This window comes from Myxocyprinus asiaticus, chromosome 36 (assembly GCF_019703515.2).
Source record: "Myxocyprinus asiaticus isolate MX2 ecotype Aquarium Trade chromosome 36, UBuf_Myxa_2, whole genome shotgun sequence".
NCBI classification, from domain to species: Eukaryota; Metazoa; Chordata; class Actinopteri; order Cypriniformes; family Catostomidae; genus Myxocyprinus; species Myxocyprinus asiaticus.
The window spans coordinates 10,938,227-10,953,776 of NC_059379.1; the positions used below are offsets into that span (position 1 = coordinate 10,938,227).

The following is a 15,550-nucleotide window of genomic DNA, read 5'->3' on the forward strand; positions in this document are numbered from 1 at the left end:
ATATTTCAGTCTCACATACACAGACAGTAGTCAGCCATCTGTGGCAGTGTAGGAGAGATGAGAGACGCTGGGAAGAACAGAGAAAACATGGCAAAGAAAAGGTAAAAAAAAAGACAGAAAAGGTTGCTAGAGGGATGAAAGAGCAGACCTCATACAGGGAAACCATCTGGATAATCGCTCACTGCCAGGAAACTGTTCGATGACTCCATGTTCACACTGAGAGCAGACTGTACAGTTACTGCAATTGTCAGGCTGTTAGTGACAGTGTCAAAACAAATGTGAAAAAAATCCTATGGTGTTTGTTATCCGGTCTGTTCACGCACATGTGAACTCCTCAAAAACCTGTTACAATGGCGATTATACGTTTTATGACTACATAAACTGCATTCTCCAGGAGAAACCCAGGTGTGTTAAACTGCTTTCTCTTAATACCCCTAATGAGGAAATCGGCATTCTACTTTATATGACATTTCAGAATGCCGCTTTCTGCAAACACCTTGTAATAAACTGTTTTCTTAAATGCATATAAACGTGGTCAGTGAATAAAAACTATTCTGTGTCTGTTTCTCACTCAAAGCAGCGTTATTCCATGTCAAATCAGCAAAATACCATAAACGTTCCTGGTTGAAATTTTGTTAATACTTTTTCTAAAGAGATATAACAAATGATTAAGAAAGCCAAAATATTAATAGCCATGGATCAATAATTATTGAGAAATCCATTCTTTGTAGAGGGGGGTCAAAATGAAAACTTTCGCTTATGATTTTGGAGCAAAACTACAGGTCAAAAAAATTACCTTAGAAAGTTGTCAGCGACATTATTTTACTTTTTCACAGAGATAAGCAGGTCAAAAACTAAAATCAGTTCACTTCAGCACCCCTTGTTGCATTATATGCCAATGGTGTGTCCAAAAATGTGTTTTTCCAAAGTTGGAGTGCCTATATCTCCAAAAGTATTATAGATGTCTTAATAACCTTTTAGACTCTGGTTCTGAACAAACTTCCTTTTTTCTATCTTAATTTCTAAGGCCATACATGATTAAATTCCAGAAATATGGGGCTCTCAATGTGGCTCCACTTGTAAATTGTTACATTTTACCCATATTCAATGGCTGAAAACTAAAAGTGGGTCACATGGTATGAAGCTAGTTTTTCTTGTCTAACAAAACAAAAGTCGTAAGTACAAACAATGTTGAAACTAGAAATGTACCTTCATTTATTCACATAAAAACAATAATGTCAAAATCTTATTTTATGAGAGTCCATATATACCCTGATTTTAGAGCTTAACAGCCCTAGTCCCTTTTCACTTTAATTATATGGAAAAGAGTGTCACTCCAGGATATTCTCCATAAATTCAGCTTTCGTGTAAAACTGAAATAAGAAACCCATGGTGGTTGGGAATGAATTGAGGGTGAGTAAATGACAGAATTATAATTTTTGGGTACACTATTCCTTTAAAAGAAACTCTTTTGCACTTTCAATGCTTCGTCTTGACATGTGTACATCTCATCCTGATTCTTCTGGCAATCAGAACATTTGAAGAAAAATTTGAATGTGCACCTTGACTCATAACTGCATCGCTCTGATTGTAAGCTCTATGACATCATCTCGATGTGATTGCAATTGTCAGCAGTAACAAGCTGTTGGATGACACTGATCGAGTTTATGCTGAGAGAGAGATTTTGTGATGTATCAAGAAAACAGGAAGGCAAACTTCTGTTTTCTCCCTTTTATAATCATTTTTTTCTAATGCCATGAATAGCTTTCTGATGCAAGATATAATAACTGGTGTGAGTCCCTGTTAGTTTTGCATGGAGGTTGCATAGTGAGTTCAGCCTGTTCCATGACACCTGTTCCCTACAGAGATATTAGAAGGATTCTCTTTAGTGAATGTTACTTTTGTGACATTTGTCCTGAATGCTCTCTCCATGAGTTTGAGGGAGGATGTCTAGTTTGCATGCCCTCGACCAATACCCTTATCCCCTGGGTCTTTCTGCATATTGCTCGGTCTATGTCACAGGATCTGGCTAAGGAGGTAATGGCTTAATGCAGTCAAAATTAAAGAGCATGGATGTCACATGCACTCTGAGACGAAAAGGTCAGTAAGTTTCTTAGAGAGTTAGAAACACATACACACAGCACACACAATGTGCACACACAATCATAGTGAAATACATTGCTGTGGAACATGCACATACATGATAATAACTAATAGGTACATGGACAGTTTCAGATGGTTGGAGTAAAAAACAAATGTTTTCTGGAACATACATACATACATACAAACACACACACACACACACACACACACACACACACACACACGTGCATATACTAAAGCTCTCGAAATGGGAACATACCATAGATTTCAACTGTTTTTAAATAAAACTTATTATAACTAAAGGATTCCCACACCTTTTGACCGATGACAATCCCTAACTTTCATGATTACTGGATAGGAGTTTTTCAAAATCATTTTAAAGCTACTGCACTCACAAAGAGCAATTTCTTAGCTAAACATTTTAGAGCAGAGCATAACTAGAAAAAGTTATATTTGCTATTGAAATTTTAATTACTTTACGATTTTATTAATTTCCATTACTTTTCCAGGCCTGGAAATTAAATTTCCCTAACATTTATAGTTTTTAATGGCCGTGGGAACCTTGTAACTAATTAGAATTATCTCACTGTAAATCCCAAAAACATCTGATGGAAGATGTCAGGGTACTAGAACATTTGGTAGCAACATGTCGACTTCCTGTGTGATCACTTTCAACTACTACAGACTAACCCTAACTCTAATAGAAAACTTTTTGCATAAAAAAATTAAATAATAATATTTACTTTCTAAATGACTTGTTTTTCAAATTGAGGATGTCACTGAATGTCTCCAAAGAGAGGTTCTGTCATATTTAGCTCACTTCTCTGGATAATTTTGTCCACAAACTATATTCAAATACAAGCATGCATACACAACATGATCCCCCTCTGTGAAACACTCAGCACCTCTAACAGTCATGAAGTGGTGACAGATTCATGAAGAATCATGTGAGCTTTCCTTCACTCCATTGTGTGTCGTGTGTGTCCTTGCATATGATGCATATAGGTCAAAGTGGTACAGCCTATGTTTGGAAGGGGTGACTATAGTTTGACCATGAAGTGAGCGCAATCAAAGGTCAAGACACCAGTCATAATTCAACTTTTCACAACATTTTTGTTCCAAGCAACTTTCACCCCTTTAGGAAATGCATGACGCTATGGAGACAAATACCAACTATTCCAATTATTTATTTAAAGCTGCAGTGTGTAATTTCTGTTGCACTAGCATCACCAATCAGAACAGCAAAAATAATAGTTTCCAAACCTGAACAGTCCTCCCATCTGCCATTGGTAAAAACAAAAAACAAAAAAAAAACCAGATAGTTCCGCCCCAAACTCATGCCATTGGTTGAGTCAATGTTGTTAATGTATGGCTGGTTGGGATGCTCAAACAAACAGAGCAATGTTTTGATATCACCAGATTCACAACAGTGTTAACACTTTTTGGAGAAAATTCAACCTACAAACGGCTTACTAATATTTGTCTTTGCACATAAGAGCATGTATTTTAACATAAAAAAATGTACACACATCATCATTAGGTGACAGACTTCGATGAAATATATTATTAGAAGATCCTAAATCTAGGCTAACTACTACAATGAAAAAAGTTTGTGTGATGCTATTAAAACAGGCCCAATATTATTAATCCCAAGCATTAATTAAACGCAATTGAAGTGTTCAGCTGAATGCAGAATTATTGCCGAACAGTTACAGTACACTGAAAAGAACTGAAAGAACCCTTGGGGGTCTGTAGTCCCTCTTTAAATCTAAATCAGATATGAGAAAGCCAGTGTTTTTAAAGAGAGGTTCAACACTGCTTCTGGATCTTCTCCCAGATATTTTCTTCTATGATGGCTTAATAACTCAAACAATTCTATTAGCAGCATACCATTAGAATTTCTGTACCTTAGAGGGAACACAAAGAGAAGCGTAGGAAATTAATTCACACTTTGAAGCTTCACAATAGCCAGACCAATAATGCTCAATAATGCAGATTATTAAATATCAGTTACAAATATTATTTGCAATGGCTTGTGTTTATGTAGTAGAATGTCTGAACAACACTTGAAAGTCTGTAACATTATAAATACAACACACACTTAAGAGCATGCGTTATGAATAGAATTCAAATTATTTCTATTTGAACTTATTTCAATTTTGATTTGCAACAAATGGAATTGCAAAAACAATAAAATTTTTTCAAACAGGCTTCCCAAACACTCCCCCGTCCTCCACTGCTTAAAAAAACAGACAGTCTTGCCTCAAACTCAAGCCATTAGTTGAGCCAATGTTGCTGTGTCAGGCTGGTTGGGATGCTCCAACAAAGAAAGCAATGTTTTATAGTGCCACAGTGTTTACGCTTTTTTGGGGAATCAACCTACGCAGGGCTTACATGGAGTTTCTATTACATCGTATCCACATTAAAATGGGTTAGTTCAGGGTCGGGAACCTATGGCTCGCGAGCCTCAAGTGGCTCTTTGTTAAAAATCAGGTGGCTCGCCGGGTGTCTCACCATTCACCAACACATGATCGTTTAAAACTTTCTAAGATAATTTTCCAGCAGAAAGTGTGGGTGCGATTGAAAAGCTTCAGGTCTTTGACACTATTCTGATTTCCATTCTCCTGAATTTGTCATACAGCCTACTCCTGGTGAACAAGGTTTGAAATTTTGCTGATGTACCAGCCACTGTGGAGGGCAATCTGTAAGACTTCTCGGAGTGATATATGACAAGTAATTTAACACAAAGACGCGTGTTTGACGAAACATATGTGATTATATTTTGAAGAACAGATGAAAGAAAAGCCGCCGATACATGTCTGGTTTGATATGTGTGCACAGTGAGCTCCGCTGTTCATGAGTGCAATGAAAGCGCTTTTCCAAGACACGCACATGCATAGAGTTCTGGGCCTTGTTTCCCAATAACTATTGATCTTAGCTGTTAAGAGCATTTTCTACGAGCGATTTTACAAATGTTTGTTATTTTTTATGTGCGCCCAGGGTGTGAAATAGCATCCGCCATACTCCAAAAGTGACGAGGCTCAATCCAGTTCGCAAGCTCCTTGTCCAAATGTATCTCATGCACAAGGAATTTTGCTCATCTACCCGCAACAGGTGGGTGACCTGTAAGACGTCTCGGAGTGACACGACATGAAATACTGTTAGTCAAAAGACACGCGCTTGAAGAAACACACTTTATTATATTTTTGAGAACAGACAAAAGAAAAGCCATCAATGCTCGTGTCTGATTCGCTGTAGAGGCGTGCAGCGGAACACTGCCTCGTGCAACAAACGCATGTAAAGGGTTATCACACCATTTTCTCTGTTTCATTCGACTGAAAACTGTTTGCAAGAATAATGTAATCTATGATAATGCTGCAAATAATCATCTCGTGAGGTGCTGTGTGTTTAGTTCGCTTTATTTCCACGGAGCAGTTCGCTCTAACTCTGCAGATTCAGTAATATATATACAGGTATCTTTGTATTGAAGAAACAAAGACGAAAGTGATTAAATCGTAAAGTAATACAAGACACGTTCACCTTGAACCTAAAAAGTTCTATTTTCTTTTCTTTAGGCAGCATAAACTGTATTACCAAAACGCAATACAAACACATTTGATAAGAACACACATTTGGCAGCATTTTTTGGGAACGCAAGGGAATTTATTAGGCTTATTTATTATGATGAATATTATAATTATCTTTATATTTATAATTGTCTTTAGTTCTTAATTTGTTGGCTATTAGTCATTTTTCACCTGGTGTCGTTGACGGATGCTTGACGGCTTGGGCCGTTGGAGACGGTAAATGTTTGGATTTGGGGAGGTGGTTATATATTAGATTTTTTTTGATCACTTCATTATTTCATTGCTTTTGTCATTTAGTTTAAATTTCAATTTGAATTTAGAAATATCTTTTGTTTAAGTTTTTCGTGTTTCAATAAATTAATTTAATTTTTAAAGCAAAATCAATAAAGCACAAGTATTCACTGACCCTTGGCAGGGGGGTTGACCATATAATCGGATATCTTGATATTTTAAATGTGATTATCATTAAAATATTTTTTTACATATCACCCAGCACAAAAGGGAAGTTACATTTTTCATGAACAATTGTAAAATTAAGAAATTTTATGAAGACCCACACAAACATGTGTACTCAATTCCATATTGCAACCTGTTCCCTATTAATTTTTGCATATTTGTTTGTTTTTGAGTAGTCTATGGGCAATATAAACATTTTATTTTATTGAAAAACTTTGTTTTTGAAAATAGCCCAGTAAATTATTTGTTTGTGCTATGGCTCTTTCGAAAAAATGCATTAACCAAAAATTAAGAAATTGGCTCCTTATTGAAAAAACTTCCTGACCCCCGGTTTAGTTCACCCAAACATGAAATTTCTCTCATCATTTACTCACTTTCATGCCATCCAAGATGTGTATGACTTTCTTTTATCTGCTGAATACAAACATCTCATCTCTGTAGGTCCATACAATGAAAGTAAATTGGTGCCAAAATTTTGAAGCTCCAGAATCCACACAAGGGCAACCTAAAAGTACTCCAAACGACTCTGGTGGTTAAATCCATATCTTCAGAAGCAATATGATAGGTTTGGGTGAGAAACAGATCAATATTTAAGCCTTTTTTTTTTTCTTTTTTTTTTTACTATAAATTCCCCTCCCTGCTCAGTCAATCTCCACTTCACTTTCACATTCTTCTTCTTCTGTTTTTGGTCATTCACATTCTTCGTGCATATCGCCTTCTATTGGGCAGAGAGGAGAATTTATGATAAAAAAATTACTTCGATATAGATCTGTTTGTCACCCACACAAATCATATAACTTCAGAAGATATAGATTTAACCACTGGAGTCGTACGGATTACTATTTTTATGCTCCCTTTATGTGGATTTTGGAGCTTCAAAATTTTGGCACCCATTCACTTGCATTGTGAGCACCTACAGAGCTGAAATATTCTTCTAAAAATCTTAATTTATGTTCTACAGAAGAATGAAAGTCTTACACATCTGGGATGCCAGGAGGGTGAGTAAATCATGAGAAATGTTCATTTTTGGGTGAACTATCCCTTTAAGCTGGACCAGAGGGAACTTTTTAAACATTAGAAAATTTCAAATTTTATGGACATGTCATATATCAAATGAATGCTCTCATTCTCAGGAATGTGACTGTCCAGGTATTTTATTGCCCTAATACCACAGTTCGAAAGATTTTCAAAAGTATTCAAAGTATGAATTTTGATATATATAAAAAACATATGTCTCTTTTATGATCACTGCTGCTGTAAGCCCCAAATATCTAAAAACGTTATATCTGTGTTTATCTTAGGCAGTTCCCTAAAAAGTTAGCCATTGTTTACTTTTCAGTGAGCTTGCAGGTGTGAATAATCCAATGTTATATCTTAAACGTCCAGAACAAAATATGCGGTCCCGCAGAAAAAGCATACCAAACAAATCATCGGAAATATATGTTATCGACTATTGATGGAAACAAAATTTACAGCACTGCAAAGGGGAGGATTCAGCTTTCTAATGACACCTTCATTGAGCTTCTAGTCCATTCACAGGGCGAGATATTCGATGAACCATCGAGGGTGGTGCATGAACTAAAACTTAAGACTGAATGGACGAGCACATCTGTGAGGGCTAAAATGCGTTATAGTGCCACCTACATTTCAGATCGGCATTTTGTGGCGGAAGGTGATAAGAGGAAAAAAAATTCTAGTACTTCCTGCCATCTATTGGAATATAATATGACTACTTGGAGGGAGCTGGGTTGAAAAGAACCAGAATTACATGCTAATTAAAAAATTAAGTCTTTTTTTATTATTATTATTTGGTGGGTTGAGTAAAAAAATGTGACCAATTTTTTGCAATTAGTCCAAAGTATATGTGAACGATGAGCTTTTAAATTTGAGTGTGAAAAATTGCGGACAACAGCCCAAAAAAGTACCAGAGTTTAAGGGGTTAAGTTAATGAGGAAGAGTCTTGAGGAACCTGACATAAATAATATAGACATGAACCTATAAAGCAACTAAAAACATGTTGTCCTGAGTTCATGGTAGAAAATAGCCAAGACTATAAACACTTAAGAAAACTGCAGACCCAAACAACATAGTTCTCTGGAATCAAAAAAAGCACTGGGTGGGTGAAAAAATGGCCTACAAATGCTCATGCAAAATACCAAGCTTATTATAAAGTACCCTCTTAAAAATAACCTGACAGAACTGGGATCCTCATATATAAGAAAATATATGTCTACAGTGAGCCAATAATGCTATACAAAATGCAGCGGGTAATTTCAAACCCATTTGTGATATTGAGAAGATAGCGAGATCAAAGGAGATCAAAGAAAGCTAAACATTGTAGTTCCACCAATTTTTCAGCAATTGCTCATCGCAGTTTACACGACTGAAGAGAACAAGCAAGGCTAAATTAGCTCTAAACAGAGGAACTGAAAAACTCAAGCTTAGTAAAGTTATTTATGACACACATACGTAGTTCAGCATGCCACAAGCTATAATTGAGATCTGTTGAATAGAGAATCAGTGTACCAAAGAATCAGCCAGACTGAATCCACTCTAATATGGATGACAAAATACTGGGGATATACATCTACCAGATCACCCTTCTCTCCATGAAAGTATTACAGAGATAACCTTTATATTGCACTGGATTATCAGCAATAAACTGAGAATGAAATAATCCAGGGCCATGTGCTGTGTGATTAGAATGAGAGAAAGAAAGGGAGAAGTATTTCTGTTATCAGGCACTCAGCTTCCCCTGTTCTACAGCATTCAGATGTGTTGTCATAGAACACTGAGCAAACTCAAACTTTTAATTTCTTTACATACAAAACCTGTTTCACAATACCATGCCGGTCAGAATGGTAACACCAGATGACTTGCTGTTGAAGTATGTGTTAAAAATAGGTCTGCCACTAACTTCATAAATATAACAAGTAGCCTGGTCTCAACTGCAACCAGTAGTACCCCAAAACCTGTCTGTATATCATGGCTCATAATGATGCTTTCTGATTTGATATATATGTGCTGATTTTATACGTTCGCTGAAAGATATCTCAGTCTGTCCGTTTGGATTTGATTAGATACATTCAGAGTCTACACATCCGGGCCGTGCAGTTCAGTGATGCATTTAAGCAAACTAAAAACTTTCGGGTTTTCAAATCAGCCCTTAGTAAAGAAATACAGTTCCTCTGTGCCATTTCGGATCTATTCAGCTTTCAGTTTGAGATAGCTTTATAAACACTTTCCTTGAATTGTTATTGCAGACCAATGTCTGTTGGACCCATATATAACCACAAGTGGGTGATTCTCACAAAACCTGATCAGAAAATGTCCTTTTCATATTAAAAGGTGCACTCAGTAATTTTTTCCTCATTAAAAAAGTTTTACTCCTCAAGAAATTAATTGCAATTTGGAAACATATGTAAAAAAAAAAAAAAAAAAAAAAAAGGGACCCTCAGATGAGAAGAAGTCTCCAGTCATATCAGTATCCTTAAAAAGCTGTTTTATTCTACACGGAGAGGGTCCCCCCATGGTTGCCACCATGTTAAGATCACATGACCAGCTGAATACTGCTCGCTTAATTTCAGTAACTGACATGGTATTGGATACTTTCATTAAATGATTAAATTAATCTTACTGTGAATAGTGAATTTCTAAATTGGCATCTGTTACAAAAAACTATTCATTTTGAATGATGCTGCATCCACACCACTAGGGGTCAGTGTCCAAGACGACATGAACAAAAATTTGAGTGCACCTTTAACCCCAAATGAATACAACAAAATACAAAATTATATTTTGCATTAAGAAAAAAAAAAACCATTCAGATTTTTTGTCTTGTAAAATTATTTTCAGGACACTTAACACTATAATAAAAGTGTTAACTTTCCCTTGCATCAGTTCCAAAATCGACCAATAGATTTGTCAATGCATAGTCAACAATTTTTGTTTTCAATGTTTTTTCTTTTCAAGTTTATGCAAAATAAGTAAATATTGCATAAAATATATGTTTGTTTTTCTTCAGAAAATTTGTGGTCATCTGATTCGGTGTTGTTAAATTGTATTATGTACAATGGCATTTATATCGGCCATACTGCTCTCTCGATACATCGGACCCTGAACAATCAATTTCGGTCGACCACTAATTAAACGACCAAATTTCCGCATTGCAGTAACAAGAATTCAGAGGTAAAATGTGCGTAACTATCATGAAAATAATGTTACAATGTAGAAAATCTTAATGGGCCTAAAAATAGGCTTAATTTTCTATACAGTATATAAAACCTTGTTTCATTTTTGTTTCTTTTGATTTTGGAGTAAAACAGTACCAGGACATGTTCTTGAGAGTTTTCGTGAGAATAACCCAATTAGGCTATTGTGTGTGTGTGTGTGTGTGTGGGCAGGTTTAAGTGGTTTATGAGGACTTTTTTTAGGTTACAAACTGGTAATTACAAGGGTATTATGCTATAAATGTGATTTATGAGGACATTTCTAGTGTCCCCATAATACAAATCACTTAAAAAACATACTAAATGAAGTTTTATTGAAAATGTAAAAATGCAGAAAGTTTTTTGTGAGGGTTAGGTTTAGGGGTAGGGTTAGGGTATAGAATCTATAGTTTGTACAGTATAAAAATCATTATGTCTATGGAGAGTCCTCATAATGATAGCTGCACCAACATGTGTGTGTGTGTGTGTGTGTGTGTGTGTGTGTGTGTGTGTGTGTGTGAGCGCGCGCCATATTTCCTTATATAATCAGCTTTTAAACTTTTACACATTTCAATACAAACTTTTAAACATTTCTAAAATCATCCCCACTTTTTGTACTTTTCAAAAGACTAAATCCTTTTAAAGTGAAAGTGTGTCCTCACTTTCTACATGCCTTCATTTGCAGACGATAGTGTTTATGTACAGTATGAGATCATTACAGCGCTAGATTAGATTTAGGGGTGATGTGAGGTATCCACACCCCTCAGATGAACTGGAGAACGCCCCCTGGCGATACCAGACACCCAGGCCGCAGAAGTTTCTGGGCATCAACAGTTACAAATCCCTCACGTGCGTAACCCGGGCAGGGCAGACGAGCAGCTTCACGCCCGTCAGAGAAAGAATTTACAGTCTTCTGAAAGGATGACTTTCTCCCCCTACTGTCGAATATTTTGAGCCTTTTCTTTAAAAAATAAAATAATGAGTATTTTGGCAAAGCTGTTTTCAGCTGTTGCTTTGAATTGTTTGAAGGAGAAATTACATGTTTCTGAAGACTAAAACAAATCTCACAAACTTCAAAAGATTGTTATTTCACCACAGCAAAGCTCAGTATGATACAGCTACACTATAAAAATGAATAACTGACTTCTATCATGATAAACAAATGCATTCAGGTATGATTTATAATGAATGTCAAAGTTCGGAAAGAGAACTATAACAACATAGAACATCCGCAGATCATCCAAACCCAAAGGTTATTTTGTGTATTCAACAAAAACATGGATGTGCTCTCTTCCTCTCACCTTCATCTAACAGTCTTTCGAGGTGGTTGAAGATACCGCAGAAGTTTGGCAGGCTGCTCATCAGTTTCTTGTCGTTCATGAGCTGCATCAGATAGTCAGGAGTCGGCTTGGGCTTCTCCTTCGTTTCCATTTCCCCAACCATGTTTCAAATATTGCCTAAAAACCTCGGAAATGTGTTGAGCTGAGGGAAAATACGACAGTCCCCCACAAAAAAGGCGACTGAGGGGTGTAATCTGTGTTCCCCGTTTTATTCCAGGATTCAAACTCCTGCCCTGCAGTTGCTACTTTTTCAAACAGAATGATGCAAATTTGTATCACCGACAATTAAGACAGTTAAGAGTTTTTAAATACCAAACTGATGACGCAATCAAGGAAAAGAATCTGCGAGCGAGTTCTTATTTAATTGTACAATGTTTGCCGTCAAATGACTCCGAAAACTCCCGCATGCCAGCTCAGATTGCGTCTCTCTTCTACCCCACGGAGATGTCAGGCTGTTCGGAACAGCTTCTCTCCAGCACTTTTCACCGAGCCGTCGATGCCTTTGAAAGAACTCGAATAAAGGGTTTGTAAGCAGGGGCAATGTTCACTTGAAGACTCTATCTCTCGCGGTATGGAAACTCTTTTAGATGTTTCTATGTTCAGACAGTGCTGTTCTCTCTCCCAAAGCTGGCTATCACATGATCATGTTCAACCCCTAGACTGCTCAACATTGCCATCGTGCGAAGCCGCCAATGGGAGGAGAAACTTGCACAATCAATGTTTCTACGTATCTCCCTCACGCAATTACTCACACACACACACACACGCACAAACTTGTACACAAACAGGCTACTTGAGAGGAGCTCCCATTAACATCTTTTGTTCTTAGTAATAAATTATAGGTATAGTTCACCCTAAAATGAAAATTCTCTCATCATGTTCTTACCCTCATGCCATCCCAGATGTGTTAGGCTTTCTTCTGTTGAACACAATCAAAGATTTCTAGAAGAATATTTCACTAGGTTCAAACAATGCAAGTGAATGGTGGCCAAGCCTTTAAACCTCCTAAAAGTACATAAAGGCAGCATAAAAATAACCCATACGACTCCAGTGCTTAAATCTATGTCTTCAGAAGTGACATGATGGTGTGGGTGAGAAACAGATCAATGTTTAATCAATCCATGTTTTACTAAAAATTATGCACCTTGCCCAGTAGGTGTCGATATGCACGAAGAATGCGAATCGCCAAAAACAAAAGAAGAAGAAGGTGAAAGCAGAGATTTGTTGTAAAAAGGGCTTAAATATTAATCTGTTTCTCACCCACACTTATCATATTGCTTCTGAATGGATTTAACCACTGGAGTCATATGGATTACTTAAATGCTGCATTTATGTGCTTTTGGATCTTCAAAATTTTGGTACACAATCACATGCATTGTGTGGACCTACAGAGCTGAAATATTCTTCTAAAAAAAATTTTTCGTGTTCAGCAGAAGAGAGAAAGTCATGCACATCTGGGATGGCATGAAGGTTTGTAAATAATGAGAGAATTTTCATTTTTGGGTGAACTATTCCTTTAAGGTCATACTACAGACCCTAACCCTAATGATATGGCTCATTCCTACAATTCAGTGCCTTTTTGGCTTAGACACTTTTAAAAAATTAAACATACTTTGGGCCTGGGTAGCTCAGTGGTAAAAGACACTGGCTACCACCCCTGGAATTCGCTAGTTTGCTAGTTTGAATCCCAGGGCGTGCTGAGTGACTCCAGCCAGGTCTCCTAAGCAACCAAATTGGCCCGGTTGCTAGGGAGGGTAGAGTCACACTGGGTAACCTCCTCGAGGTCGCTATAATGTGGTTCGTTCTCGGTGGGGCACGTGGTGAGTTGAGCGTGGATGCCGCGGTGGATGGCGTGAAGCCTCCACATGCGCTATGTCTCCGTGGCAACATGCTCAACAAGCCACGTGATAAGATGCGCGGGTTGGCGGACGTGGAGGCAGCTGGGATTCGTCCTCCGCCACCCGGATTGAGGCGAATCACTACGCGACCACGAGGACATAAAAAGCACGTTGGGAATTGGGCATTCCAAATTGGGTGAAAAAGGGGAAAAATCCCCCCCCCCCCAAAAAAAAGGGACATGTTAATGATGTTATACATCATACAGGTCAAGCTAAATGACCTAAAAATTAAAGTGTCCTCCTGTTAGGTGTCTGCCCACCCCTTTAGGAAAATTAATTTTCTCCCCAATTTGGAATGCCCAGTTCCCAATTTGCTCTATGTCCTCGTGGTGGTGTAGTGACTCGTCTCATCCAGGTGGCGGAGGACGAATCACAGTTGCCTCCGCGTCTGAGACCGTCAATCCACACATCTTATCACGTGGCTTGTTGAGCGCATTACCGCGGAGACATAGCGCATGTGGAGGCACATGCTATTCTCCGCTGCATCCACGCACAACTCACCACGCGCCCCACCGAGAACAAGAACCACACATTATAGCGACCATGAAGATGTGACTCTACCCTCTCTAGCAACCGGGCCAATTTGGTTGCTTAGGAGACCTGGCTGGAGTTACTCAGCATGCCCTGGATTCGAACTTGCGACTCCAGGGGTGGTGGTCAGCGTCAATACAGCGCCAATACCCTTAGGATAATTGAGGTTAGGGTTAGTGCAATAACATGTCACCTCCAATGTGTAATATTGGATAATATTTTCATAATATAGCCTATATACTGTGTATATATATATATATATATATATATATATATATATATATATATATATATATATATATATATATATATATATATATATATATCTTCAGTTAAAGGCCACAGTATCATGACATAACAGGGTGGACAATAAGTCAAGGGACACGCAAAAAAGCTCCAATTTAAGTCTTAAAATTACACATTTACAAATTATTACATGATAGTGAGAACCGAATTTAGAAATTTGATGATTTAGTACTTATTTTTGGCAAAGATGTTTGACGTACAGCTCAGCAGGGGGCGATTAATTGACACTAGTGCAATAAATTACAATTATTTAAAATGTGACTTTTTGGCCTACAGCAACTTTATGAATAGCGTTTATTCTTTTTAGCAAGCTTATTAAAATGGCAAATGACTCAAATGAAACATTATAAATACTATACCTTGTACAGGGGACTTAAAGGCACCGGCACTTTATTGAACACATGTTGACATTTTGTGACAACATGCCCCAATAGCAGGAATTCACAAAATAATATTCTAATTTAAAATTAACAATATACATACAAAACCACTGAGAATTTTTTTTTTTTTTTTTTTGTGTAATTGGACTTTGGACTCTCAGAACCTATTCTTTCTGGTAACCCTAAATTTTACTGTACTTGTGAGGACATTTTAGTATGGACAAAGTATAGCGAAAACAAATGCACACATACTAACCCATAAGCAGTGATACAGTTTGAGAAAAAATAAAGCATTTTTCTGCATTCCAGTGCATTAACAAATATTTAAACATGGACATGGACTGTCTCATACATAAGATTATCTTGGTGGAAGCATTTGTTTTTAAAATCAACTGTGACTACTTGTGTACTTTCCACTTACTTCACCAACCTTGTATACATGTTCAAAACCCATGTTTTACCTGCAGGTTTCATTTCAGAAGCTGACACGTATAGATTATGCACAGACAGGAGTGTGTGAAACAACCCAACAAAGTCTTGATAAACGGGGGAGAGAGAACAAAATGGCTCAGGGGAACAGGAAATGTTTTCATCCATCCCTGAGGCCCTTCTCCCTCCTCTGTGAAGTGGGTAAAGCATTCTTATACAGATGGACATATACTTTAGCTATTGCTCAAGCAGCAGCTAAAGGCCAGAGTGAGAGGGGCCCTTCTGGAGGGAGCAGTTTGATGATGAAATGCT

The 15,550-nt window shown here is 37.3% G+C and overlaps 1 protein-coding gene across 2 annotated transcripts in view; it reads right to left on the reverse strand.

Annotated features, from left to right (window-relative positions):
- LOC127426950 (protein quaking-B-like) overlaps positions 1-12,352 on the reverse strand; it is a 54,804-nt gene extending 42,452 nt beyond the window's left edge. For both annotated transcript variants that reach the window (XR_007894876.1, XM_051674171.1), the window contains exon 1: positions 11,656-12,352. Coding sequence is in view for 1 of the 2 variants with exons in the window: in XM_051674171.1 (XP_051530131.1) it covers positions 11,656-11,797 (142 nt within the window). In the remaining variant the exon portion in view is untranslated. The remainder of the gene's footprint in view (positions 1-11,655) is intronic.
- Between the last annotated feature and the right edge of the window lie 3,198 nt (positions 12,353-15,550).